The 27,913-nt window shown below is 60.7% G+C and overlaps 1 protein-coding gene across 1 annotated transcript in view; it reads right to left on the reverse strand.

The window, feature by feature from the left end:
* The window catches only part of LOC102462066 (nuclear GTPase SLIP-GC-like), a 55,540-nt gene extending 32,407 nt beyond the window's left edge, over positions 1-23,133 (reverse strand). The window contains exons 1-3 of the mRNA XM_089776966.1: positions 20,520-23,133; positions 19,661-19,821; positions 11,939-12,037 (exon numbers count right to left, since the gene is read on the reverse strand). Of these exons, the coding sequence (XP_089633092.1) occupies positions 11,939-12,037; positions 19,661-19,688 (127 nt within the window). The 5' untranslated portion in view covers positions 19,689-19,821; positions 20,520-23,133. The remainder of the gene's footprint in view (positions 1-11,938; positions 12,038-19,660; positions 19,822-20,519) is intronic.
* Positions 23,134-27,913: the final 4,780 nt, after the last annotated feature.

Consider the following 27,913-nt stretch of genomic DNA (forward strand, 5'->3'; position numbering starts at 1 on the left):
TCCCTAAAGCCCAGGGCGTTCCCAGCCCGTCCTGCCCGCTCCCTAAAGCCCAGGGCGTTCCCGGCCCGTCCTGTCCGCTCCCTAAGGCCCAGGGCATTCCCGGCCCATCCTGTCTGCTCCCTAAAGCCCAGGGCATTCCCGGCCCGTCCTGCCCGCTCCCTAAAGCCCCGGGCATTCCCGGCCCGTCCTGTCTGCTCCCTAAAGCCCCGGGCATTCCCGGCCCGTCCTGTCTGCTCCCTAAAGCCCAGGGCGTTCCCGGCCCGTCCTGTCTGCTCCCTAAAGCCCAGGGCATTCCCAGCCCGTCCTGCCCGCTCCCTAAAGCCCCGGGCATTCCCGGCCCGTCCTGCCCGCTCCCTAAGGCCCAGGGCATTCCCGGCCCATCCTGTCTGCTCCCTAAAGCCCAGGGCATTCCCGGCCCGTCCTGCCCGCTCCCTAAAGCCCCGGGCATTCCCGGCCCGTCCTGTCTGCTCCCTAAAGCCCAGGGCGTTCCCGGCCCGTCCTGTCCGCTCCCTAAAGCCCCGGGCATTCCCGGCCCGTCCTGCCCGCTCCCTAAAGCCCCGGGCATTCCCGGCCCGTCCTGTCTGCTCCCTAAAGCCCAGGGCGTTCCCGGCCCGTCCTGCCAGCTCCCTAAAGCCCAGGGCATTCCCGGCCCGTCCTGTCTGCTCCCTAAAGCCCAGGGCGTTCCCGGCCCGTCCTGTCTGCTCCCTAAAGCCCAGGGCATTCCCAGCCCGTCCTGTCTGCTCCCTAAAGCCCAGGGCATTCCCGGCCCGTCCTGCCCGCTCCCTAAAGCCCAGGGCGTTCCCGGCCCGTCCTGCCCGCTCCCTAAAGCCCAGGGCGTTCCCGGCCCGTCCTGCCCGCTCCCTAAAGCCCAGGGCGTTCCCGGCCCGTCCTGCCCGCTCCCTAAAGCCCAGGGCGTTCCCGGCCCATCCTGTCCGCTCCCTAAAGCCCAGGGCGTTCCCGGCCCGTCCTGCCCGCTCCCTAAAGCCCAGGGCGTTCCCGGCCCGTCCTGCCCGCTCCCTAAAGCCCAGGGCGTTCCCGGCCCGTCCTGTCTGCTCCCTAAAGCCCAGGGCATTCCCGGCCCGTCCTGCCCGCTCCCTAAAGCCCCGGGCATTCCCGGCCCGTCCTGTCTGCTCCCTAAAGCCCAGGGCGTTCCCGGCCCGTCCTGCCCGCTCCCTAAAGCCCAGGGCGTTCCCGGCCCGTCCTGTCTGCTCCCTAAAGCCCAGGGCGTTCCCGGCCCGTCCTGCCCGCTCCCTAAAGCCCAGGGCGTTCCCGGCCCGTCCTGCCCGCTCCCTAAAGCCCAGGGTGTTCCCGGCCCGTCCTGCCCGCTCCTTAAAGCCCAGGGCGTTCCCAGCCCGTCCTGCCCGCTCCCTAAAGCCCAGGGCATTCCCGGCCCGTCCTGCCCGCTCCCTAAAGCCCAGGGCATTCCCGGCCCGTCCTGCCCGCTCCCTAAAGCCCAGGGCGTTCCCGGCCCGTCCTGCCCGCTCCCTAAAGCCCAGGGCGTTCCCGGCCCATCCTGCCCGCTCCCTAAAGCCCAGGGCGTTCCCGGCCCGTCCTGTCTGCTCCCTAAAGCCCCGGGCATTCCCTGCCCGTCCTGTCCGCTCCCTAAAGCCCAGGGCATTCCCGGCCCGTCCTGCCCGCTCCCTAAAGCCCAGGGCGTTCCCGGCCCGTCCTGTCTGCTCCCTAAAGCCCCGGGCATTCCCGGCCCGTCCTGTCCGCTCCCTAAAGCCCAGGGCATTCCCGGCCCGTCCTGCCTGCTCCCTAAAGCCCCGGGCATTCCCGGCCCGTCCTGTCCGCTCCCTAAAGCCCAGGGCATTCCCGGCCCGTCCTGTCTGCTCCCTAAAGCCCCGGGCATTCCCTGCCCGTCCTGTCCGCTCCCTAAAGCCCCGGGCATTCCCAGCCCGTCCTGTCCGCTCCCTAAAGCCCAGGGCATTCCCGGCCCGTCCTGCCTGCTCCCTAAAGCCCCGGGCATTCCCGGCCCGTCCTGTCTGCTCCCTAAAGCCCAGGGCGTTCCCTGCCCGTCCTGTCCGCTCCCTAAAGCCCAGGGCATTCCCGGCCCGTCCTGTCCGCTCCCTAAAGCCCCGGGCATTCCCGGCCCGTCCTGTCTGCTCCCTAAAGCCCCGGGCATTCCCTGCCCGTCCTGTCCGCTCCCTAAAGCCCAGGGCGTTCCCGGCCCATCCTGCCCGCTCCCTAAAGCCCAGGGCGTTCCCGGCCCGTCCTGCCCGCTCCCTAAAGCCCAGGGCGTTCCCGGCCCATCCTGCCCGCTCCCTAAAGCCCAGGGCGTTCCCGGCCCATCCTGTCCGCTCCCTAAAGCCCAGGGCATTCCCGGCCCGTCCTGCCCGCTCCCTAAAGCCCCGGGCGTTCCCGGCCCGTCCTGTCCGCTCCCTAAAGCCCAGGGCATTCCCGGCCCGTCCTGCCCGCTCCCTAAAGCCCCGGGCATTCCCGGCCCGTCCTGCCCGCTCCCTAAAGCCCCGGGCATTCCCGGCCCGTCCTGCCCGCTCCCTAAAGCCCAGGGCGTTCCCGGCCCATCCTGTCCGCTCCCTAAAGCCCAGGGCGTTCCCGGCCCGTCCTGCCCGCTCCCTAAAGCCCAGGGCGTTCCCGGCCCATCCTGTCCGCTCCCTAAAGCCCAGGGCGTTCCCGGCCCGTCCTGCCCGCTCCCTAAAGCCCAGGGCATTCCCGGCCCGTCCTGCCCGCTCCCTAAAGCCCAGGGCGTTCCCGGCCCGTCCTGCCAGCTCCCTAAAGCCCAGGGCGTTCCCGGCCCATCCTGTCCGCTCCCTAAAGCCCAGGGCGTTCCCGGCCCGTCCTGTCCGCTCCCTAAAGCCCAGGGCGTTCCCGGCCCGTCCTGTCCGCTCCCTAAAGCCCAGGGCGTTCCCGGCCCGTCCTGCCAGCTCCCTAAAGCCCAGGGCGTTCCCGGCCCATCCTGTCCGCTCCCTAAAGCCCAGGGCGTTCCCGGCCCATCCTGTCCGCTCCCTAAAGCCCAGGGCGTTCCCGGCCCATCCTGTCCGCTCCCTAAAGCCCAGGGCGTTCCCGGCCCGTCCTGCCTGCTCCCTAAAGCCCAGGGCGTTCCCGGCCCGTCCTGCCCGCTCCCTAAAGCCCAGGGCGTTCCCGGCCCGTCCTGTCCGCTCCCTAAAGCCCAGGGCGTTCCCGGCCCATCCTGTCCGCTCCCTAAAGCCCCGGGCATTCCCGGCCCGTCCTGTCTGCTCCCTAAAGCCCCGGGCATTCCCGGCCCGTCCTGTCTGCTCCCTAAAGCCCAGGGCGTTCCCGGCCCGTCCTGTCTGCTCCCTAAAGCCCAGGGCATTCCCAGCCCGTCCTGTCTGCTCCCTAAAGCCCCGGGCATTCCCGGCCCGTCCTGTCTGCTCCCTAAAGCCCAGGGCGTTCCCGGCCCGTCCTGCCCGCTCCCTAAAGCCCAGGGCGTTCCCGGCCCGTCCTGTCTGCTCCCTAAAGCCCAGGGCGTTCCCGGCCCGTCCTGCCAGCTCCCTAAAGCCCAGGGCATTCCCGGCCCGTCCTGTCTGCTCCCTAAAGCCCAGGGCGTTCCCGGCCCGTCCTGCCCGCTCCCTAAAGCCCAGGGCGTTCCCGGCCCGTCCTGCCCGCTCCCTAAAGCCCAGGGCGTTCCCGGCCCGTCCTGCCCGCTCCCTAAAGCCCAGGGTGTTCCCGGCCCGTCCTGCCCGCTCCCTAAAGCCCAGGGCGTTCCCGGCCCATCCTGCCCGCTCCTTAAAGCCCAGGGCGTTCCCAGCCCGTCCTGCCCGCTCCCTAAAGCCCAGGGCATTCCCGGCCCGTCCTGCCCGCTCCCTAAAGCCCAGGGCATTCCCGGCCCGTCCTGCCCGCTCCCTAAAGCCCAGGGCGTTCCCGGCCCGTCCTGCCCGCTCCCTAAAGCCCAGGGCGTTCCCGGCCCATCCTGCCCGCTCCCTAAAGCCCAGGGCGTTCCCGGCCCGTCCTGCCCGCTCCCTAAAGCCCAGGGCGTTCCCGGCCCGTCCTGTCTGCTCCCTAAAGCCCAGGGCGTTCCCGGCCCGTCCTGCCCGCTCCCTAAAGCCCAGGGCGTTCCCGGCCCGTCCTGTCTGCTCCCTAAAGCCCCGGGCATTCCCTGCCCGTCCTGTCCGCTCCCTAAAGCCCAGGGCATTCCCGGCCCGTCCTGCCCGCTCCCTAAAGCCCAGGGCGTTCCCGGCCCGTCCTGCCCGCTCCCTAAAGCCCAGGGCGTTCCCGGCCCGTCCTGTCTGCTCCCTAAAGCCCAGGGCGTTCCCGGCCCGTCCTGTCCGCTCCCTAAAGCCCAGGGCATTCCCGGCCCGTCCTGCCTGCTCCCTAAAGCCCCGGGCATTCCCGGCCCGTCCTGCCCGCTCCCTAAAGCCCAGGGCGTTCCCGGCCCGTCCTGCCCGCTCCCTAAAGCCCAGGGCATTCCCGGCCCGTCCTGTCCGCTCCCTAAAGCCCAGGGCATTCCCGGCCCGTCCTGTCTGCTCCCTAAAGCCCCGGGCATTCCCTGCCCGTCCTGTCCGCTCCCTAAAGCCCAGGGCGTTCCCGGCCCGTCCTGCCCGCTCCCTAAAGCCCAGGGCATTCCCGGCCCGTCCTGTCTGCTCCCTAAAGCCCAGGGCGTTCCCGGCCCATCCTGCCCGCTCCCTAAAGCCCAGGGCGTTCCCGGCCCGTCCTGCCCGCTCCCTAAAGCCCAGGGCGTTCCCGGCCCATCCTGCCCGCTCCCTAAAGCCCAGGGCGTTCCCGGCCCGTCCTGTCCGCTCCCTAAAGCCCAGGGCATTCCCGGCCCGTCCTGCCCGCTCCCTAAAGCCCCGGGCGTTCCCGGCCCGTCCTGTCCGCTCCCTAAAGCCCAGGGCATTCCCGGCCCGTCCTGCCCGCTCCCTAAAGCCCCGGGCATTCCCGGCCCGTCCTGCCCGCTCCCTAAAGCCCCGGGCATTCCCGGCCCGTCCTGCCCGCTCCCTAAAGCCCCGGGCATTCCCGGCCCGTCCTGCCCGCTCCCTAAAGCCCAGGGCGTTCCCGGCCCGTCCTGCCCGCTCCCTAAAGCCCCGGGCATTCCCGGCCCGTCCTGCCCGCTCCCTAAAGCCCAGGGCGTTCCCGGCCCGTCCTGCCCGCTCCCTAAAGCCCAGGGCATTCCCGGCCCGTCCTGCCCGCTCCCTAAAGCCCAGGGCGTTCCCGGCCCGTCCTGCCAGCTCCCTAAAGCCCAGGGCGTTCCCGGCCCATCCTGTCCGCTCTCTAAAGCCCAGGGCGTTCCCGGCCCATCCTGTCCGCTCCCTAAAGCCCAGGGCGTTCCCGGCCCGTCCTGCCCGCTCCCTAAAGCCCAGGGCGTTCCCGGCCCATCCTGTCCGCTCCCTAAAGCCGAGGGCGTTCCCGGCCCGTCCTGCCCGCTCCCTAAAGCCCAGGGCGTTCCCGGCCCGTCCTGCCCGCTCCCTAAAGCCCAGGGCGTTCCCGGCCCGTCCTGCCCGCTCCTTAAAGCCCAGGGCGTTCCCAGCCCGTCCCGCCCGCTCCCTAAAGCCCCGGGCATTCCCGGCCCATCCTGTCCGCTCCCTAAAGCCCAGGGCATTCCCGGCCCGTCCTGCCCGCTCCCTAAAGCCCAGGGCGTTCCCGGCCCGTCCTGCCCGCTCCCTAAAGCCCAGGGCGTTCCCGGCCCATCCTGTCCGCTCCCTAAAGCCCAGGGCGTTCCCGGCCCGTCCTGCCCGCTCCCTAAAGCCCAGGGCGTTCCCGGCCCGTCCTGCCCGCTCCCTAAAGCCCAGGGCATTCCCGGCCCGTCCTGCCCGCTCCCTAAAGCCCCGGGCGTTCCCGGCCCGTCCTGCCAGCTCCCTAAAGCCCAGGGCGTTCCCGGCCCGTCCTGCCCGCTCCCTAAAGCCCAGGGCGTTCCCGGCCCGTCCTGTCCGCTCCCTAAAGCCCAGGGCGTTCCCGGCCCGTCCTGCCCGCTCCCTAAAGCCCAGGGCGTTCCCGGCCCGTCCTGCCAGCTCCCTAAAGCCCAGGGCGTTCCCGGCCCGTCCTGTCCGCTCCCTAAAGCCCAGGGCGTTCCCGGCCCGTCCTGCCCGCTCCCTAAAGCCCAGGGCGTTCCCGGCCCGTCCTGCCCGCTCCCTAAAGCCCCGGGCATTCCCGGCCCGTCCTGCCCGCTCCCTAAAGCCCAGGGCGTTCCCGGCCCATCCTGCCCGCTCCCTAAAGCCCCGGGCATTCCCGGCCCGTCCTGCCCGCTCCCTAAAGCCCAGGGCGTTCCCGGCCCGTCCTGCCCGCTCCCTAAAGCCCAGGGCATTCCCGGCCCGTCCTGTCTGCTCCCTAAAGCCCCGGGCATTCCCGGCCCGTCCTGCCCGCTCCCTAAAGCCCAGGGCGTTCCCGGCCCGTCCTGCCCGCTCCCTAAAGCCCAGGGCGTTCCCGGCCCGTCCTGCCCGCTCCCTAAAGCCCAGGGCGTTCCCGGCCCGTCCTGCCCGCTCCCTAAAGCCCAGGGCATTCCCGGCCCGTCCTGCCCGCTCCCTAAAGCCCCGGGCGTTCCCGGCCCGTCCTGTCCGCTCCCTAAAGCCCAGGGCATTCCCGGCCCGTCCTGCCCGCTCCCTAAAGCCCCGGGCATTCCCGGCCCGTCCTGCCCGCTCCCTAAAGCCCCGGGCATTCCCGGCCCGTCCTGCCCGCTCCCTAAAGCCCAGGGCGTTCCCGGCCCATCCTGTCCGCTCCCTAAAGCCCAGGGCGTTCCCGGCCCGTCCTGCCCGCTCCCTAAAGCCCAGGGCGTTCCCGGCCCATCCTGTCCGCTCCCTAAAGCCCCGGGCATTCCCGGCCCGTCCTGCCCGCTCCCTAAAGCCCAGGGCGTTCCCGGCCCGTCCTGCCCGCTCCCTAAAGCCCAGGGCATTCCCGGCCCGTCCTGCCCGCTCCCTAAAGCCCAGGGCGTTCCCGGCCCGTCCTGCCAGCTCCCTAAAGCCCAGGGCGTTCCCGGCCCATCCTGTCCGCTCCCTAAAGCCCAGGGCGTTCCCGGCCCGTCCTGTCCGCTCCCTAAAGCCCAGGGCGTTCCCGGCCCGTCCTGTCCGCTCCCTAAAGCCCAGGGCGTTCCCGGCCCGTCCTGCCAGCTCCCTAAAGCCCAGGGCGTTCCCGGCCCATCCTGTCCGCTCCCTAAAGCCCAGGGCGTTCCCGGCCCATCCTGTCCGCTCCCTAAAGCCCAGGGCGTTCCCGGCCCGTCCTGCCTGCTCCCTAAAGCCCAGGGCGTTCCCGGCCCGTCCTGTCTGCTCCCTAAAGCCCAGGGCGTTCCCAGCCCGTCCTGCCCGCTCCCTAAAGCCCAGGGCGTTCCCGGCCCGTCCTGTCCGCTCCCTAAAGCCCAGGGCGTTCCCGGCCCATCCTGTCCGCTCCCTAAAGCCCCGGGCATTCCCGGCCCGTCCTGTCTGCTCCCTAAAGCCCCGGGCATTCCCGGCCCGTCCTGTCTGCTCCCTAAAGCCCAGGGCGTTCCCGGCCCGTCCTGTCTGCTCCCTAAAGCCCCGGGCATTCCCGGCCCGTCCTGTCTGCTCCCTAAAGCCCAGGGCGTTCCCGGCCCGTCCTGCCCGCTCCCTAAAGCCCAGGGCGTTCCCGGCCCGTCCTGTCTGCTCCCTAAAGCCCAGGGCGTTCCCGGCCCGTCCTGCCAGCTCCCTAAAGCCCAGGGCATTCCCGGCCCGTCCTGTCTGCTCCCTAAAGCCCAGGGCGTTCCCGGCCCGTCCTGCCCGCTCCCTAAAGCCCAGGGCGTTCCCGGCCCGTCCTGCCCGCTCCCTAAAGCCCAGGGCGTTCCCGGCCCGTCCTGCCCGCTCCCTAAAGCCCAGGGCGTTCCCGGCCCGTCCTGCCCGCTCCCTAAAGCCCAGGGTGTTCCCGGCCCGTCCTGCCCGCTCCCTAAAGCCCAGGGCGTTCCCGGCCCATCCTGCCCGCTCCTTAAAGCCCAGGGCGTTCCCAGCCCGTCCTGCCCGCTCCCTAAAGCCCAGGGCATTCCCGGCCCGTCCTGCCCGCTCCCTAAAGCCCAGGGCATTCCCGGCCCGTCCTGCCCGCTCCCTAAAGCCCAGGGCGTTCCCGGCCCGTCCTGCCCGCTCCCTAAAGCCCAGGGCGTTCCCGGCCCATCCTGCCCGCTCCCTAAAGCCCAGGGCGTTCCCGGCCCGTCCTGCCCGCTCCCTAAAGCCCAGGGCGTTCCCGGCCCGTCCTGTCTGCTCCCTAAAGCCCAGGGCGTTCCCGGCCCGTCCTGCCCGCTCCCTAAAGCCCAGGGCGTTCCCGGCCCGTCCTGTCTGCTCCCTAAAGCCCCGGGCATTCCCGGCCCGTCCTGTCCGCTCCCTAAAGCCCAGGGCATTCCCGGCCCGTCCTGCCTGCTCCCTAAAGCCCAGGGCATTCCCTGCCCGTCCTGTCCGCTCCCTAAAGCCCAGGGCGTTCCCGGCCCGTCCTGCCCGCTCCCTAAAGCCCAGGGCATTCCCGGCCCGTCCTGTCCGCTCCCTAAAGCCCCGGGCATTCCCGGCCCGTCCTGTCTGCTCCCTAAAGCCCCGGGCATTCCCTGCCCGTCCTGTCCGCTCCCTAAAGCCCAGGGCGTTCCCGGCCCATCCTGCCCGCTCCCTAAAGCCCAGGGCGTTCCCGGCCCGTCCTGCCCGCTCCCTAAAGCCCAGGGCGTTCCCGGCCCATCCTGCCCGCTCCCTAAAGCCCAGGGCGTTCCCGGCCCGTCCTGTCCGCTCCCTAAAGCCCAGGGCATTCCCGGCCCGTCCTGCCCGCTCCCTAAAGCCCAGGGCGTTCCCGGCCCGTCCTGCCCGCTCCCTAAAGCCCAGGGCATTCCCGGCCCGTCCTGCCCGCTCCCTAAAGCCCAGGGCGTTCCCGGCCCGTCCTGCCAGCTCCCTAAAGCCCAGGGCGTTCCCGGCCCATCCTGTCCGCTCCCTAAAGCCCAGGGCGTTCCCGGCCCATCCTGTCCGCTCCCTAAAGCCCAGGGCGTTCCCGGCCCGTCCTGCCCGCTCCCTAAAGCCCAGGGCGTTCCCGGCCCGTCCTGCCCGCTCCCTAAAGCCCAGGGCGTTCCCGGCCCGTCCTGCCCGCTCCCTAAAGCCCAGGGCGTTCCCGGCCCATCCTGCCCGCTCCCTAAAGCCCAGGGCGTTCCCGGCCCGTCCTGCCCGCTCCTTAAAGCCCAGGGCGTTCCCAGCCCGTCCCGCCCGCTCCCTAAAGCCCCGGGCATTCCCGGCCCATCCTGTCCGCTCCCTAAAGCCCAGGGCATTCCCGGCCCGTCCTGCCCGCTCCCTAAAGCCCAGGGCGTTCCCGGCCCGTCCTGCCCGCTCCCTAAAGCCCAGGGCGTTCCCGGCCCATCCTGTCCGCTCCCTAAAGCCCAGGGCGTTCCCGGCCCGTCCTGCCCGCTCCTTAAAGCCCAGGGCGTTCCCAGCCCGTCCCGCCCGCTCCCTAAAGCCCCGGGCGTTCCCGGCCCGTCCTGCCCGCTCCCTAAAGCCCAGGGCGTTCCCGGCCCGTCCTGCCCGCTCCCTAAAGCCCAGGGCGTTCCCGGCCCGTCCTGCCCGCTCCCTAAAGCCCAGGGCATTCCCGGCCCGTCCTGCCCGCTCCCTAAAGCCCCGGGCGTTCCCGGCCCGTCCTGCCAGCTCCCTAAAGCCCAGGGCGTTCCCGGCCCGTCCTGCCCGCTCCCTAAAGCCCAGGGCGTTCCCGGCCCGTCCTGTCCGCTCCCTAAAGCCCAGGGCGTTCCCGGCCCGTCCTGCCCGCTCCCTAAAGCCCAGGGCGTTCCCGGCCCGTCCTGCCCGCTCCCTAAAGCCCAGGGCGTTCCCGGCCCGTCCTGCCCGCTCCCTAAAGCCCAGGGCGTTCCCGGCCCATCCTGTCCGCTCCCTAAAGCCCAGGGCGTTCCCGGCCCGTCCTGCCCGCTCCCTAAAGCCCAGGGCGTTCCCGGCCCGTCCTGCCCGCTCCCTAAAGCCCAGGGCGTTCCCGGCCCATCCTGCCCGCTCCCTAAAGCCCAGGGTGTTCCCGGCCCGTCCTGCCCGCTCCCTAAAGCCCAGGGCGTTCCCGGCCCGTCCTGCCAGCTCCCTAAAGCCCAGGGCGTTCCCGGCCCGTCCTGTCCGCTCCCTAAAGCCCAGGGCGTTCCCGGCCCGTCCTGTCCGCTCCCTAAAGCCCAGGGCGTTCCCGGCCCGTCCTGCCCGCTCCCTAAAGCCCAGGGCGTTCCCGGCCCGTCCTGCCAGCTCCCTAAAGCCCAGGGCGTTCCCGGCCCGTCCTGTCTGCTCCCTAAAGCCCAGGGCGTTCCCGGCCCGTCCTGTCCGCTCCCTAAGGCCCAGGGCATTCCCGGCCCGTCCTGTCCGCTCCCTAAAGCCCAGGGCGTTCCCGGCCCGTCCTGTCCGCTCCCTAAAGCCCAGGGCGTTCCCGGCCCGTCCTGTCCGCTCCCTAAAGCCCAGGGCGTTCCCGGCCCGTCCTGCCCGCTCCCTAAAGCCCAGGGCGTTCCCGGCCCATCCTGTCCGCTCCCTAAAGCCCAGGGCGTTCCCGGCCCATCCTGCCCGCTCCCTAAAGCCCAGGGCGTTCCCGGCCCATCCTGCCCGCTCCCTAAAGCCCAGGGCGTTCCCGGCCCGTCCTGCCCGCTCCCTAAAGCCCAGGGCGTTCCCGGCCCGTCCTGCCCGCTCCCTAAAGCCCAGGGCGTTCCCGGCCCATCCTGTCCGCTCCCTAAAGCCCAGGGCGTTCCCAGCCCGTCCTGTCCGCTCCCTAAAGCCCAGGGCGTTCCCGGCCCGTCCTGTCTGCTCCCTAAAGCCCAGGGCGTTCCCGGCCCGTCCTGCCCGCTCCCTAAAGCCCAGGGCGTTCCCGGCCCATCCTGTCCGCTCCCTAAAGCCCAGGGCGTTCCCAGCCCGTCCTGTCCGCTCCCTAAAGCCCAGGGCGTTCCCGGCCCGTCCTGTCTGCTCCCTAAAGCCCAGGGCGTTCCCGGCCCGTCCTGCCCGCTCCCTAAAGCCCAGGGCGTTCCCGGCCCATCCTGCCCGCTCCCTAAAGCCCCGGGCGTTCCCGGCCCGTCCTGTCCGCTCCCTAAAGCCCAGGGCGTTCCCGGCCCGTCCTGCCCGCTCCCTAAAGCCCAGGGCGTTCCCGGCCCGTCCTGTCCGCTCCCTAAAGCCCAGGGCGTTCCCGGCCCGTCCTGTCCGCTCCCTAAAGCCCAGGGCGTTCCCGGCCCGTCCTGTCTGCTCCCTAAAGCCCAGGGCATTCCCTGCCCGTCCTGTCCGCTCCCTAAAGCCCAGGGCGTTCCCGGCCCGTCCTGCCCGCTCCCTAAAGCCCAGGGCGTTCCCGGCCCATCCTGCCCGCTCCCTAAAGCCCCGGGCATTCCCGGCCCGTCCTGCCCGCTCCCTAAAGCCCAGGGCGTTCCCGGCCCGTCCTGCCCGCTCCCTAAAGCCCAGGGCATTCCCGGCCCGTCCTGTCTGCTCCCTAAAGCCCCGGGCATTCCCGGCCCGTCCTGCCCGCTCCCTAAAGCCCAGGGCGTTCCCGGCCCGTCCTGCCCGCTCCCTAAAGCCCAGGGCGTTCCCGGCCCATCCTGCCCGCTCCCTAAAGCCCAGGGCATTCCCGGCCCGTCCTGCCCGCTCCCTAAAGCCCAGGGCGTTCCCGGCCCGTCCTGCCCGCTCCCTAAAGCCCAGGGCGTTCCCGGCCCGTCCTGCCCGCTCCCTAAAGCCCAGGGCGTTCCCGGCCCGTCCTGCCCGCTCCCTAAAGCCCAGGGCGTTCCCGGCCCGTCCTGCCCGCTCCCTAAAGCCCAGGGTGTTCCCGGCCCGTCCTGCCCGCTCCCTAAAGCCCAGGGCATTCCCGGCCCGTCCTGCCAGCTCCCTAAAGCCCAGGGCGTTCCCGGCCCGTCCTGCCCGCTCCCTAAAGCCCAGGGCGTTCCCGGCCCGTCCTGCCCGCTCCCTAAAGCCCAGGGCGTTCCCGGCCCGTCCTGCCCGCTCCCTAAAGCCCCGGGCGTTCCCGGCCCGTCCTGCCCGCTCCCTAAAGCCCAGGGCGTTCCCGGACTGTCCTGGGCGTCGCTATGCACTGTGGGCAAGCACAGGAGGGTTCTCGTACTTACAGATGATCATGGTCGGGTCACCCAACAGGCCTGTCCCAGGTCGATCCGCCGTCCTCCTCTTCTTGGCAGGGGGTTCATAGGTATATTCCCGCCGCTCACCTTGGCAGATGAAAGGGGCCGTCTCATTAATGCACTTAGATCTGAGATGGGTGCCAGGCCCAAGTCTCACTAACAAATAACCTGGGATTCACTTCAGGCGGCAACAGGAGCTGCTGAGCCATGTGTGGGTGTCAATCCACAACTGTCATGTGCACGACAATTCGGCCTAGTGGCTGAGACTGCGCTAGGCGCTGTATACACGCGAAAACCCTGGCCTCAGTTCATTCATGCCTGTGTCTCATGCGACAGTGAAACAGGCGATCGAAATAAAGCCCTATTTTGAACTACCTGTTATTCCTCCTGTGATGAGGTTTAACAGGTATTTCAAAATAGGGCTTGTCAATTTCAAAAAGTGGCACCCGGCCGGGAAGATGCAAATCAAGTGCGGGATATTTAAATCCTGGGCTTGATTTGCAATTTCGAATGCCTACATTTGCAGCCCTATTTCGAATTAGGCTGCAAGTGTTGACATACCCATAGAGCATTAGAACTGGAAGGGACCTCGAGAGGTCGTTGAATCCAGTCCCCAGCCCTCATGGCAGGACCCAGCACCATCCAGACCATCCCGGGCAGGTGTCTGTCAAACCTGCTCTTAAATTCTCCAGAGATGGAGATTCTACAACCTCTCTAGCCAATTTATTCCAGTGTTTGACCACCCTGACAGTGAGGAAGTTTAAACCTCCCTTGCTGCAGTTTAAGCCAATTGCTGCTTGTCCTATCCTCAGAGACCAAGGGGAACAAATTTTCTCCCCCCTCTTTGTGACACCCTTTTAGATACCTGAAAGCTGCTCTCATGTCCCCTCTCAGTCTTCTCTTTTCCAAACTAAACAAGCCCAATTCCTTCAGTCTTCCTTCATAGCCCATGTTTTCTAGACATTCTTGTTGCTCTTTTCTGGACCCTCTCCAATTTCTCCACAGCTTTCTTGAAGGGGGGTCCTGCAGGCCGGCCTAGGGAGCCGTGTGGAAGCTGCCAGCGCTCAGGTGAAAGGAGAAGCGGGACGGTTCCTGGCTGGGCGCAGAGGGTGAGGAAGGAGCGGTGCTCCAGCCACAGGAGGTCAAGCGGCACCACAGACTGGCGCTGGGGAGGGCGGGCCTGAGAGCTCTGAGGTAGCGGGGGGAGGTTGAGGGGCCAGGTGGGAAGAGGCCCAGGTAATGCAACTGTGACTCATGAAAGGGAGCCCAACCTGGTTGCTATTTATAGGGTCCCTGGATTGGAACTGGATTCCTCACAGCCACTGGCAATGTGGCTAAGTCCCAAGGAGGGAGCTGGACTCCTTAGGGCTGGGCCTTACCTGGAGTGGGTCCTGGGCAGCGGTTCGGGGGGTGGGCTAAGGCAGCTTCCTGCCTCTCCTGGCACCGCAAACCGCGCTGCCCCCAGAAACAGCCGGCAGCAGGTTCCCAGCCAATGGGAGAGTGTGTTGGTGTTGAAAGTTTTATTCTTTCTATATTTGTATGTTAGGTTTAATAATGTAGCATTGTACGGTAACATTACCACAGTTAATACTGTGCTAAACGAAACCCTTTAGTGAAGTAGATATTGTCTTGTTTTAAAGTTGAATGAGTTTAGCAAGTACAGAAATGGAGGTTTGGTTTTGTGTCTATGTTAATGAGACTAGAGAAATGTTGAAGGCTGAAGTCTTGTTTGATTTAATTGGCTGTTGCTTAGCCCAATACAAGATACTGGTGTTTTGCTTTTCTTTGAAAGTCCTTGTAAAAAATTGTTTATGTGTGGAAGTGGTATGTACGCGTTGAGATAAAGGTGTGAAGGTTATCCAGATGGCCAAGGAAGGAGGGGAGAAGCGTGGGTGAAGAAGACAGACTTGTTGGCATCAGCGGCGAGGAGTCCTGTGGCACCTTAGAGACTAACCGAAGTGTTGGAGCACAAGCTTTCGTGGGCAAAGACCCACTTCGTCAGATGCATGTAGTGGAAATTTCCAGAGGCAAGTATAAATATGCAGGCCAGAATCAGGCTGGAGATGACGAGGTGGATCCAATCAGGGAGGATGAGGCCCACTGAAGGACTGTCTGGCTATGTGGACTCTACTCAGACCCTACGCCACCAGCACTCCCAGTTACCTCCGTGACACTACAGATTTCCTGAGAAAACTACAATGCATTGGTGATCTTCCAGAAAACATCATCCTAGCCACCATGGATGTAGAGCTCTCTACACAAACATCCCACATGCAGATGGAGTACAAGCTGTCAGGAACAGTGTCCCTGATGATGCCACAGCACAACTGATGGCTGAACTCTGTGAATTTATCCTCACACACAACTATTTCAGATTTGGTGACAATATATACCTCCAGACCAGTGGCACTGCTATGGGCACACAATACGCCAACATTTTTATGGCCGACCTGGAACAACGCTTCCTCAGCTCTCGTCCACTTACACCCCTTCTCTACCTCGCTACATCGATGACATCTTCATCATCTGAACCCATGGGAAGGAGACTCTGGAAGAATTTCACCACGATTTCAACAGCTTCCACCCTACCATCAACCTCAGCATGGACCAGTCTACACGGGAGGTCCATTTCCTGGACACCACAGTGCAAATAAGTGATGGTCACATCAACACCACCCTATACCGAAAACCTACTGACTGCTATGCTTACCTGCATGCCTCCAGCTTCCATCCCAGACACATCACACGATCCATTGTTTACAGCCAAGCACTGAGGTACAACCGCATATGCTCCACCCCTCAGACAGAGACCTACACCTACAAGATCTTCAACAAGCATTCTGTAAACTACGATACCCACACGAGGAAGTGAGGAGACAGATCGACAGAGCCAGACATGTACCCAGAAGCCTCCTGCTACGGGACAAGCCCAAGAAAGAAACCAACAGAACACCACTGGCCATTACCTACAGTCCTCAGCTAAAACTTCTCCAACGCATCATTAGTGATCTACAACCCATCCTGGACAATGATCCCTCTCTTTCACAGGCCTTGGGAGGCAGGCCAGTCCTTGCCCACAGACAACCTGACAACCTGAAGCATATTCTCACCAGCAACTACACACCGCACCATAATAACTCTAACTCAGGAACCAATCCATGCAACAAACCTTGGTGCCAACTCTGCCCACATATATACACCAGCAACACCATCACAGGACCTAACCAGATCAGCCATACCTTCACTGGTTCATTCTCCTGCTCATCTACTAACGTAATATATGCCATCATGTGCCAACAATGCCCCACTGCTATATGCATCGGCCAAACTGGACAGTCCCTACCTAAAAGAATCAATGGACACAAATCTGATATTTGGAATGGCAACATACAAAAACCTGTAGGGGAACACTTCAATCTTCCTGGACACACAATTGCAGATCTAAAGGTAGCCATCCTGCAGCAAAAAAACTTCAGGACCAGACTTCAAAGAGAAACTGCTGAGCTACAGTTCATCTTCAAGTTTGACACAATCAACTCTGGATTAAACAAAGACTGTGAATGGCTCGCTCACTACACAAGCAGCTTCTGCTCTCTTGGAATTCACACCTCCAGATCAGCTGCTAGAAGTGGGCCTCATCCTCCTTGATTGGATCCACCTCGTCATCTCCAGCCTGATCCTGGCCTGCATATTTATACCTGCCTCTGGATATTTCCACTACATGCATCTGACGAAGTGGGTCTTTGCCCACGAAAGCTTATGCTCCTACACTTCAGTTAGTCTATAAGGTGCCACAGGACTCCTCGCCGCTTTTGCAGATTCAGACTAACACGGCTACCCCTCTGATACTTGTTGGCATCAGAGGAAGCATCAGTAAACATCAGTGCAGTGCGTACCCATGACCAAGGAGTGACCGGGTTGGCAGATTGACGTCTTTAAAGTGGAGCTGGCACCCCTAAAAGACGATTGATTACAGGATGAGCTCTGGAGATGTTTGGGAATGACTGACATCAACAAGGTAACACGCCGGTCACAGGCTGACAGCGGAATCCACAGACAGCGACACAGGAAAGGCTGAGAACAGCAGGGTGCCTGGCTATGGAACTTCGGGTTCGTCCTGCCACCAACTCCAGGAGAGCATCGGATCGCGACCGACAAAGGCCCTGCTCCCCCTCCGTGATCGATCTGGGTGGCCACTAGATTGATCCAGACTCTGGACTGGTAACTGTAACACCGTCTGGCGGGACTGTGTGTGTGTGTGTGTGTGTGTGTGTGACTGAAAAGCCTACGCAACTGTTGTATTCTCAGTCCATGCGGCGTACTGCCTTTTCCCCTAGAAAAGATCTCATGTGCTTCATTTAAGCATAACATGAGGAACTCATGATCGGAGCAGGGGCAGTGTGGAGCCCTGTGTGGTTCTCTCCCCCACTCCCCAAGAGCCAGGACTGCTGCCGGCTGCTTCCAGGGCGCAGCACAGTCTGTGGTGCCAGGACAGGCAGGGAGCTGCCTTAGCTCCCCCGCCCCTCTGCAGCACCGAGACCCAGGGCCCGACATTCCACCACCCACTCCTGGGTCGCGCCCCATCCTCATTTGAAACCCAGTGGCCTATGGCAACAGGCCGATTTAATGAACCTGCCCAAACAAGGCCCCCCCATGTAATGCTGGTGGGCAGAACCGAACCCCAGACCTCGGCACAAGAGCCCCTACAGCATGAGTGAAAAGCCAGCGGCTCCCAGCCGAGGAGGCTGGTTCTCTCCCTTTCAGGTCAGGCCGGGGTGAGCTATGTAACAGGCTGACTCACGCAGGATACGTCTGCAGCAGACACACCCTTTGTAGGTTTCTGGAGAAAACAACCCACCGTTCCTGGCAAGTCCATTCAGAACCCAAACCGGCCACGCCGGGGAGGGGGCGTGTACCCACAGCTCCACTCGAACAATCACAGAGCAAGGAAACAGATCCCCTGTTCACCGCAGCGAGGTGAACCCCACGCCTCTCGCCTCAGTTGGCTTCTGACAGGGCCTGACCCTGTGAGGGGCGAAGACACAGCCTCAGCTCCGGCCTGCGCCAGGAGACGTGCCGCATGCTGCCAGGCTACGCCACTCGCTTGCTGGTGATATTACTGGGGCAAATCTACAGCTCTGACCGCCCGGTGGGCCTGGTCTCCAGCAGATGGAAATGGGTGAACACGGATTGAAGACAGTTGATTAACGAGAGCTGAGGAACCGACCGTATCGCTCTCACGCTGCATTTTCCACCAGCAAGGGGCCCGGCTGGCTCGAAACCTGATTTGGGCCCACACGTGACATGGTTAATTCTCAGAAACCGAGCGTCTCCCCGGCCAGCTCCCTCGGCACAGACAGCCTCAGCCCCATGGGCCCCCTGGAGGGGAGAGAACCAGCCAGGAGGGGCCTGCGGGGAGCAGCCCAAGACGCCCTGAGGGAACCAGGGGCAGTTACAGAGGGACCAGCGAGGTGGGGAGGAGCAGCCTGGAATGGGGGGAGGAATTGTTGGAGCTCAGACATTGCCCCCCAGTCACACAGGGAGCAACGACGAGCCCTGGCTTGGGCAGTTCCTGACAGCCCCAGGAGAAGAACATTAGAGCGGCCAGACGGGGTCAGACCAAAGATCCATCCAGCCCAGGGTCCTGTCTGCCCACAGCAGCCAGTGCCAGGTGCCCCGGAGGGAGTGACCAGAACAGGGAGTCAGCCAGTGATCCCTCCCCTGTCGCCCATTCCCAGCCCCTGAGAAACAGAGGTCAGGGACACCATCCTTACCCAGCCTGGCCAATAAGTATGGATGAACCTAACCTCCATGGATTTATCTGGCTTGTGTTTGAACCCTGCTAAAGTCCTCGCCTTCATCACATCCTCTGGCAGGGAGTTCCACAGGTTGGCCGTGTGCTGCACAAAGAAAAACTTCCTTGTGTTTGTTTTAAACCTGCTGCCTATTCGTTTCACTGGGTGACCCTTGTTCTTGTGTTATGTCAGCAAGTCTTCTGGGGTGACTGCAGCCAGGCTGTGGCGGCTTTTCCAGTCCAGTCTTGAGGCACGGCCCTGCCTGAGGTGTGCCCAGCCCAGCCCGCCCCTCACACTTGGCAGGGGAGGGCAGTGCTCAGAGGAGAAGGTGTGTCCGTTTATTTTCTCTATCAGGTGACCTGGTGAGAGGGCGAAACGGCTGCTCACCCGAGTGAGCACTTGGCTGGTGCATTCAGCCACCGGGGAGGTGGGGCTCCCTCACTCAGTCACGCCTATTGGAGAGACATCTCGTGACCTTTGAAAGCAGGGTCTCCCTTGTGGGTGAAGATTCGGGACTCACTCAAAGAAGGGAAAGGAGAATGTGTGGGAATGTGTGTAGAACTGCGAATAAGGCTAGAACCCTTGTGGTGGGACTTTACCATCCTCACACACACACCCCTTCTGCAACTATCAGCCCACCATGGATTGAGAATACAACTGTTGCGTAGGCTTTTAAAAAAAAAACCCCCAAAAAACAGACCAGCACTCTATAAACACGTGTTACACCCTGGGTAAATAGCACAGTGCATGTTTTCACCCGGGTGTAAGGAATGCACAAGTACATTTTAAAACTGCTCAGTTACTTAGTATCCTTTGAAACCTGCTAGCAAGCTTCCTCCCATATTTGCACGCACGGCTGCTTCAGCAAACCCAGAGGCGCTGGGGCGATGAACAGCCAAGTTCTTGAGGAAACTAAGTGTGGCTTACTAGACAGGGTGTTTTTCTGTGAGCCCTCTTTTTAGTTAGTTCAGGCTAAAGCTATGACCCCTGGGATTATGTTAATTATTGGGAATCTATCCTATAATTGGGTAGGAACATGCCACCTCTCAGATGGATCTGATCTATGTAAGGCCCGGTCTACACAGCTGGAGGAAATTGATGCAAGATACACAACCCCAGGTAGGGGAATGGTGTAGCTAATGTCGACGCACCTTGCATGGATTTTCTGGGGCACCCCCACATCGGGAAGTCAATGGGAGAAACTCTCTCATTGACTTCCCTTACCATGAGGAGTTCTGTGGTTGACAGGGGAGCCCTCAGCATTTGATTTAGTGGGTCTTCACTAGACCCGCTGAATGGAACTCTTGAATATCGATCACAAGAGTATCTGTCCTCCAGTAGGTTGAGACGTGGCCTAAGAGGAGCAGCCTGGGAGGAGGCACTGTGAGGAGAGGGCCAGGCGCTCTGGAAATGCCTCTGCCCTCGTCTCCAGGGAAGTCGCTCACAAGGAAAAGTAATCGGCAGGCAGCCCTAATCCCAGAGCGTTCTGAATAGCCTGTAGGAGAGGCCCTATTGGAGTAGCCTCACGAGGTAGATCCTGGGGAGGGAAGACACTGGGAGTTCCTAGTGCCCCACAGGTGGGAAATCTCACCCAGCCTCAGCCTCAGCACTTCATTGTAGCCAAAAGGTGCCTGGGGAAAGGAATTGTTTTTGCATTCGTAGCCGATTCAGGAAATCCAGCGGCCCTGGGGCTGTGAACAGCCAGCTCGCCTTGGAGCCGACTCAGCCTGCTCCCCCAGCGAATGCGGAGGTGGAGAGAGACGTGTTACTGCTGGTCCCACTGCGGCAAGAGCCCGTTTCACTCTGCTCCAGCCCCAATCCCAAGGGCGCGTCGCGTGGCACCATCTGGGGAGCTCTCCCTGCGCACGCCACGGGGCTCGCGGTCAGAGTACAGTTGTGGGGCATCTCCTCTTACCTGGGCACTCCGGCCGGGCGCTCGCCATACTCGCTCACCCGCTCCAAAGTTACAAGCGAGTTCCCGCTGGCGCTGGGTCGTCAGGGCTCTTCCAAAGCGGGGCGGAGTCAGAGCCCAGGGCTGGGAATGACCCTGCAAGGTGCAATGATCACAGCAGCTGCCTGAGGGGGAGAAGGAAGTCAGGCTGCCTTGTGTGACTAACCCGCTGTGTCCGTATCGCCTGCACCCTTAGCTTGTGCCCTTTACACCCTCCACCGCTCCACGGAGGTTTTGGTTTTCTTACGTGGGAGGCTCAGACCGTGTCAACACCAACCCCAGCCGGCAGTGAAACCAGCCCACTGCAACCCTCCATGCAGACACCTAAACCCCACATTTGCAGGGTGCAGCTGACCTCCTGCTGGGAAGGAGGCTGTTGCATCTTAGCCATTGGTAAACTCCTTGAGTCCTCCACGAAGGAATCTGGAGTCAAAACCAACGGGAGCATTCCACCCATAGCTAGACAAACATGGGCAAAGTGCACCTGTGAAAATCATGGCTTAGGAGGACTTTCACCATTTGCACGAGGGTTCAGCCTAGGGGCAGCTACTAACACAGACAGAGCCTGGCACTTTTAAGAGAGTCTGTAACCAGCTGCAATGCTGTTAATACTTGGTAACAGACCAGGCACCTCACATGCCAGGTACAAGAACCTGACACACTAGTAGAATCCCACAACACTAGAACTGGAAGGGTTATCGCGTCCAGTCCCCTGCCCTCACGGCAGGACCAAGCACCATCCAGACCCTCCCTGACAGGTCTCTTGCTAACCTATCCTCAGAGGTCAAGGAGAACCCAGCAACCTCCCGGGTCCAAGAAGTACCTGTCGTAGTGGCAGAAGTAAAGGCGGTTCAACTCATGCCCAAGGAGAACAGAAACAAAAGAAAGGCAGCAACACAGAAGACTGCAGAGAGAAAAGGGAAAAAGCATCAAATATCAGAACTGATCGTATTAGAAATTAGTATTCAGAGGGGAGACCATCCGACCCTAATTCAACCAGGTATCCTTGTAATAAACCCAAAGGCCAAGCCATCCGGCAAAGAGCCCTCACACGTATAACCCTTTGTGTACCCGTTAACCATCGAACAACGTCATTGCGAATTCCTGACGGCACCAATGGGAGGCAGGTCTCCCTCAGTTCCAGTGTGAACCCAGAGACTGACAACCTCCTTTCTCCCCAAAGCCTTTCCCCCTCCTGCTTGCTGGCCAGGCAATGCGAGACCCCCTATAGGGAGCAGGGGACAGTCACAGAGTGAACAGGAACAAACAGATTCAATCAGCTGCCTCAGAGGAAAGTACAAACCCCCACAGAGGGTGCAGGTGGGCGACTGTCCCACATCCACACACATGTGACCCCGCTCAGCACTGGCCAGTGTTGTACGACCCAGCCCTTCCCCAAATCCCTCTTTAGCACAAGCCATAAGAACTGGCTGGTTTTAAACTCCACGTAAATAAGAACATCAGCGCGGCCAGACGGAGTCAGACCCAAGGTCCATCCTGCCCAAGGTCCCATCTGCCCACAGCGGCCAATGCCAGGGGCCCCAGAGGGGACGGATGCATCTTGCTGAGAATTGGTCTCAGTGACTTCTTGGGGCAATGAGTTCCCCAGTCAAATCTGTACTGCAGACAATGCTATTTTATGTCACCAGTGTTTTTAAAATTGCTGCCTTGCAGATTCCTGGATTGTGCCCTTGTTCTTGTGTTAGGAGACAGGGTGACCGGGCATCTTTGCTCTGACACTTCATGGGCAAGACGTTATTTGATAGACTTGTATCATGCCTCCTCTTACTCATCTCTGCGAAGGCCAAGGCGACACCATTCATGAGTCACTGCTCTGTGGAAGCAAGACCTGACATAATCCACTTAATACACCAGGGCAAGATAGTTACCCCAAAAATGGAAGCTGGAAAACCCCAAACTCGCAGATCATTAGTTTTCTGGCCTGACGCATGCAGAGTAAACCCAGACAGGACTTATAGACGTATGCTGGAAATGTGCCATAAAAATGCATCTGAACCAGGCGTAACAGGGAGAGCTCGGAACATGGGTTTGTGCAGACAAAAAGGCCAACCTCTCAGACTGCATGTGGGCCATTTGTCTGCATCCAGAGCTACAGGAAGAGCAACTTTGAACGGTGGCAATCGCCAGTGTGGGAGAACACAGCATGGCGCCTACATCAGACAGCAGGGAGACTCCACCCCGCGGGGAAAAGAAACGCTCTCTGGGTTTGCTGTTCAAACACCACCTCTGGAAGGTTTCCTGGGCCATACAAAGGAAGGGAGAGAGTCCCACAGGTATCGCTTGCTGGGCAGGTGTCAGAGGCCGCGGCTCTAGCACACGTAAGAAAAGAAGGTTGAAAGCTCAGAACGGAACGGAAGCGAGGAACCTGCTTAGGCAAAGGGAGACGGTGAGTTAGGTTTAGTATTAGAGGCAGATTTCTACTTGGTCTGTTTGTGACCGTTTCTATCTTCGTCCCGTACCTGACCTCACTTCAAACCTCGTTCCTTTCTAGCGAAGCGACTGGTTTTACTTTTTAGCTAAACCAGCCCCCGGCCTGGACTGAAGTGTTACTGCCAGGGAAATAACAAGGCGCTGTTTCTGTCTCTTTAAAAGAGCAGCGGACTGAACTTTCATGAGAGCTCCAGAAAAGGCCCGGGCACTGCAAGGAGGCAGCTTGGGGGAAATGCGGGACTGGGGAGGTCGTGGTGCGACTGCAAGCAGTAAGTGGGTGCTGGACGCCAGGGCTGCATGCGGGGCCGTTGGTATAGGGGCTAGGAGTCACAGCACAGTCCCTCCGTACTCATGGCTCCCCGCACTGCGGGGCAGACCAGGCCACACTCCGTTAGGAGTCGCAGTTGGATCCCAGAATGTCACAGCGCACGATCCACACCCTGACGACCTCTCCTTGTGCGACCGATTGTCCAGGCCCCTAAATCATTCTCAGGAATCTTCCCCAGACTCCTTTGCGAGGGGGGATCCAATCTGCCTCCTTCGACATTTCCCCGGGAACCTTGTGTTGGGCCCAGAGCACTGTGCTCTGCCCCTGGGAAGATGGAAAGTGGGAAAGGACACGGCGAGGTAACCGCAGACCGACCTGGATCTGTTCTAATTAATAAATAAACACACTTGCTCAAATAACAAAACCCAGAGGAAGAGCCAATGGAACTGATGCCCAGTCAGGGAAGGTTTTAGGCCCCGATCCTGCAAACGGCTCCACACAAGCCAGGGCAGAACAGCGCGAGAGTCAGAATCGTAGCAAGACCAGAAGGGCCAGCAGCCCATGGGAACGGACCTCACGGATGGCACAGGATACTGACACCCTCTGACGCCCACACACTTAACTCGGCCGGGGCTGGTTTGCCCCCACACAGCGCACTGCAGGGGCGGGGTCTTAACCTTTTCATCATTAGAATCTGAAATCAAGTTCTCCGGCCCAACCACTCCCGAGTCTCTTCCAGCTCTGTGCTTCTACCACTCCACCCTGGGATTCTAGCTGAGCTACGGCACCTGCAGAGGGGTTAGAACCCCAGGGCGGGCAGAGACCTCAGGAGTCCCCGAGTCCAGCCCCTGCCCAAAGCAGGACCAACCCAACTCCATCATCCCAGCCAGGGCTTTGTCCAGCCGGGAATGAAACACCCCTAGGGATGGAGATTCCACCCTTCCCTAGGGAACCCGGCCCAGAGCTTCCCCACTCGCCTAAGGGAATCGTTTGTCCTAATCTCCAACCTAGACCTCCTCTACTGCTGCTTGAAGAGGATCTGAAGAGGAGGGTCTAGAACTTCTTTTCACCCTTTGTCATAGCACAGAGCACAGGGCCATACAAGGTTGGAATGTCAGTTGATTTGAAACAAACAAGGACACTTCCTGTTTTCCTACCGAACACACACTGGGACCTCCATGGTGACCCCAAAAAAGGATTAAAAATCAAACAGAACAACCGGCAGTTGGGAAGGGAAAGGAGCCCTCGGGCTTCAGGGCAGGTGTGACCTCTGATGGGGTCAGGAAGAACGTGCCCTGCACACAGGTTACTTCCCAGTCTCCACTGTACCGGGGGTTGCCCCTTGCTCTGCTGCAGCGGGGGCTGGCCACGGTCACAGCTGGGAAATGGCCGGATGAACCCTGGACTCATGGCAGCTCCTAGGTTGCTGAATCAGGCCACTAAGTCCTCGTGAAAACACCGACATTTAAGGGGCCTGATTTGCAGAGGAGCCGCACGCACAGAGCTGGCATGGAACCAGGGAATGGTCACGACTGTTAAGTGCCCACACGTGCCCACGGGGAACCTCTGTCAGCGCCATGAAACATCTGCACATGGACAGCAGAGAATAGCCCCGGGAGAGCCCCAGCCCATCCTGCCCGAAAGTAAACGACGCATCACATGGAGTAAAGCAGCTCACGCAGCGGCAACTCCCTCTAGGTCAGGTAACGAGCAGCTTGGCCTACCAACGCCATCCTCCTAGCACTGCCGAGTGCGCACATTACCCGTCAGGGCGCCTGTCCCTTACGAAAGCACAGAACTCGTGTATTTCCCACACCCCACTGGGGCAAACCAGGAGCAGCCTGACAGGTAACATCTCTTCCCAAAACAGATCAAGGGTATGTGTGTGGCAGTGGGGGGGGGGGGGAGGGATAGATAGATAGATAGATAGATAGATAGATAGATAGATAGATAGATAGAGGGGGTGTGCGGGGATAGATAGATAGATAGATAGATAGATAGATAGATAGAGGGGGTGTGTGGGGATAGATAGATAGATAGATAGATAGATAGATAGATAGATAGATAGATAGATAGATAGATAGATAGAGGGTGTGTGTGGGGATAGATAGATAGATAGATAGATAGATAGATAGATAGATAGATAGATAGAGGGGGTGTGTGGGGATAGATAGATAGATAGATAGATAGATAGATAGATAGATAGATAGATAGATAGATAGAGGGGGTGTGTGGGGATAGATAGATAGATAGATAGATAGATAGATAGATAGATAGATAGAGGGGGTGTGTGGGGATAGATAGATAGATAGATAGATAGATAGATAGATAGATAGAGGGGGTGTATGGGGATAGATAGATAGATAGATAGATAGATAGATAGATAGATAGATAGATAGAGGGGGTGTGTGGGGATAGATAGATAGATAGATAGATAGATAGAGGGGGTGTGTGGGGATAGATAGATAGATAGATAGATAGATAGATAGATAGATAGATAGATAGATAGAGGGGGTGTGTGGGGATAGATAGATAGATAGATAGATAGATAGATAGATAGACAGACAGACAGACAGACCATATTAATTCATACAACCTTCTAACTCTGCCTCTGGCTGGCTGCTGCCTCCTCCTTTGTTTCCAGAACAGCAGAAATGAAACTTAAGGACCTGTCAGATGTTTTATCGATAAAATTTTCACTTCCTGGAGCAGGGCCAGCCCCCAGGTGTACCTACATCATGAGTCAGATAAACATCACGCGATTGGCTTGGAAGAGCGTGATTAAAGATGAGAGTCATTCTGCATTTGGGGTCTGGCGTGTCTCTGCGCCTGAGGACACACTGGGGTGGGGTTTCCCAGCCTGGCATCTGCCAAGCAGAGGTTGTGAATCAGGTTTCAAAGAAAGCCGAGAGGGCGTCTCCACAGCAGAGCCCCCGCTGGCAGAGCTAGTTGCATCCCACACGCACGGACGTTTCTCTGTGGGCAGAACAGCATCACCGCCCCGCACAAAGCCCCCTCAGACGTGAGGACCTTAGAGCCAGAAGGGCCCGTGAGGGCGACCTTGTCTGACCTCTTCTTGACACATGCGGCAGTCGACGCGCCCTAGAAGCTGCAGGCGTGTTCTGGCCGCTGCTTGCGGCCCATGTCTTGGTCAGAGGCATAGCGAGGGGAGGGTGTGGGGGAGCAGTTCCCACTGGTGCCACACTAGGGGGTGCCGGGCTGGAGCGGGACCGGAGCACACAGGTCCATGTGCTGCATCATGGCGAGCCAGGGATACCTGGGGGGCACGTGCTGTCTCTCTGTACAAACTGTGAGCAAGCCGAAGCAGCCGGGCAGGCCAGCTGGAACGGTCACTTTAAAGGCAGGATTTACCGCAGCCATCCCATACCTCCGGTGCCTGGCTCTGCAGGAGGGGGGTTAGGTGGGCGGGGGGAGGCTGGGGTGCATTGGGTTTGAGTGGGTGCAGGGGAGGCGGGCTGGGGCAGGACCGGAGAGCACAGGCCCATGCATCACGGTGGGGCGGGGGGGGCTACTTTAGTCCCCCTCCACTTCCCCTGTCATCCCTCCGCTCGCCTGCTCCTCCTCCGCCCACCGCCGCTGGCTGGAGCCTCCTCCCTTGCACTTCGCCCCCAGCCTGACCCTCCTCCATCTTCGGCGGTGGGATAGTGCATGAGGGGGCCCCTCCCAAACTGGAAGGAGTGAGGGAAGACACGGTACAAGCTCCCCCCTCCTCCCAGGGTCGGGCTCAGCCATGCACCAAGTTTGGGGTCCCACCGCATGGTGGAGCGGGGGGGTGAGCAAATTTTGCTTTTGCCCCAGGGCGCATAACACCCTCGCTATGCCTCTGGTGCTAGAGCTGTGATTAGGTTCGTTAAGGCAAGGAACCGGTGCTGGGGAGCCGGGCTGTCACTGTGACACGGGCGAGGGGTACCCCAATAACACCCACTTGTTGGGGTGGGGTCAGGGTGGGATTCTGTGGGTGGATTTGGGCCTTAGAAAGGCTGAAGGGAAGCGCCTGGTGTTGATAGTCTGGGCCGTCCCTGTGCCCTGCACACGCCAGATCTGACATCCCTTCTCTCCTGCTGCCCGGCTGTGCAGCCACCCTGCTCCTCCTTGTGCAGACGCACCCTGAGTCTCCTCTTTTCTAAACGGAAAGTCCCAGCCGTTTCAATCTCTCTTCCTACGGGACCCCTTCCAACCCTCCGCATGTTTGCTGCCCTTTTCTGAACCTTTTCCAATGCCCAGAGATCTTTTTTGAGATGAGGTGACCACATCTGAGTGCAGGATTCAAGCTGTGGGCGTCCCGTGGTTTTACACAGAGGCAATAAGATATTCTCTGCCTTGTTCTCTATCCCTTTTTTAATGATTCCTAACTTTCTGTTTGCTTTTTTGATTGCTGCTGCCCACTGCATGGCTGTTTTCTAGTAGACTAGTAAGGCATGATTTTCCCCTTATGGAAACCATGTTGACTTTCCCCCAGCAAACTGTGTTCACCTCTGTATCTGGACATTTTTTTCTTTACTATAGTTTCAACTAATTTGCCTGGTAGAGATGCTAGACTTAGCAGCCTGTAATGCCAGGATCACTTCTACAGCCCTTTTTAAATATCGGTGTCATGTTAGCTATCGTCCAGTCAATCGGTACAGAAGCCAATTTAAAGGACAGGTTACAAACCATAGTTAATAGTTCTAGAATTTCCCAATGAGTTTTCAGAACTCTTGGGTGAATGCCATCCGGTCCCGGTGACTTGTTACTTTTGTGTTTATCAATTTGTTCCAAAACTTCCTCTAATGACACCTATTTTGGCACAATTCCTCAGATTTGTCACTTAAAAAGAATGGCTCAGGTTTGGGAATCTCCCCAGTATCCTTGGCTTGAAAACAGATGCAAAGAATGTGTTTAGTTGCTCTGCAATGACCTTATCGTCCGGGAGTGCTCCTTTGGCATTTGATCATCCGGTAACCCCACAGATTGTTTAGCCGGCTTCCTGCTTCTGATGTACTTAAAAAAATTGCTCTTACTTTTTGCATCTTTGCTTAGCTGGTCTTAAAATTCATTTTTGGCATTCCTTATTAGATTTTTACGCTTAATTGGACAGAGTTTATACTCCTTTCGTTTTCCTCACTAGGGTTTAACTTCTCCTTTTTAAACAATGGTTCTTTTGATCTCTCGTGACTGGGTTGCTAAGCCACCATGGCAGTGTTTGGTTCTCTCACAGTGTTGTTTAATGCAGGGTGCACATTGAACTTGCACCTCCATGGTGGTGTCTTTGAAAAGTTTCCAAGCAGCTTGTGAAACTGGAGGGTCGCCGGCAAATAGGCTTTCTTGCCAGACAGGTCTGGGCGTTTCCAGTATTTATTTCAGGGGTCGTTTTGGTTTGATGTTGCTTCCTGCTTTGATTACCTGCTGTGACGGTGCGTTGGGGGTCCCCCGTCTCCTGCACCCCGAAATGGCCCAAACAGACTGCACCAGCCGGTGGAATAGAGGAAGTTTATTGC

The sequence above is a fragment of the Pelodiscus sinensis genome, chromosome 3, assembly GCF_052426305.1.
Source record: "Pelodiscus sinensis isolate ZL-2025 chromosome 3, ASM5242630v1, whole genome shotgun sequence".
NCBI classification, from domain to species: Eukaryota; Metazoa; Chordata; order Testudines; family Trionychidae; genus Pelodiscus; species Pelodiscus sinensis.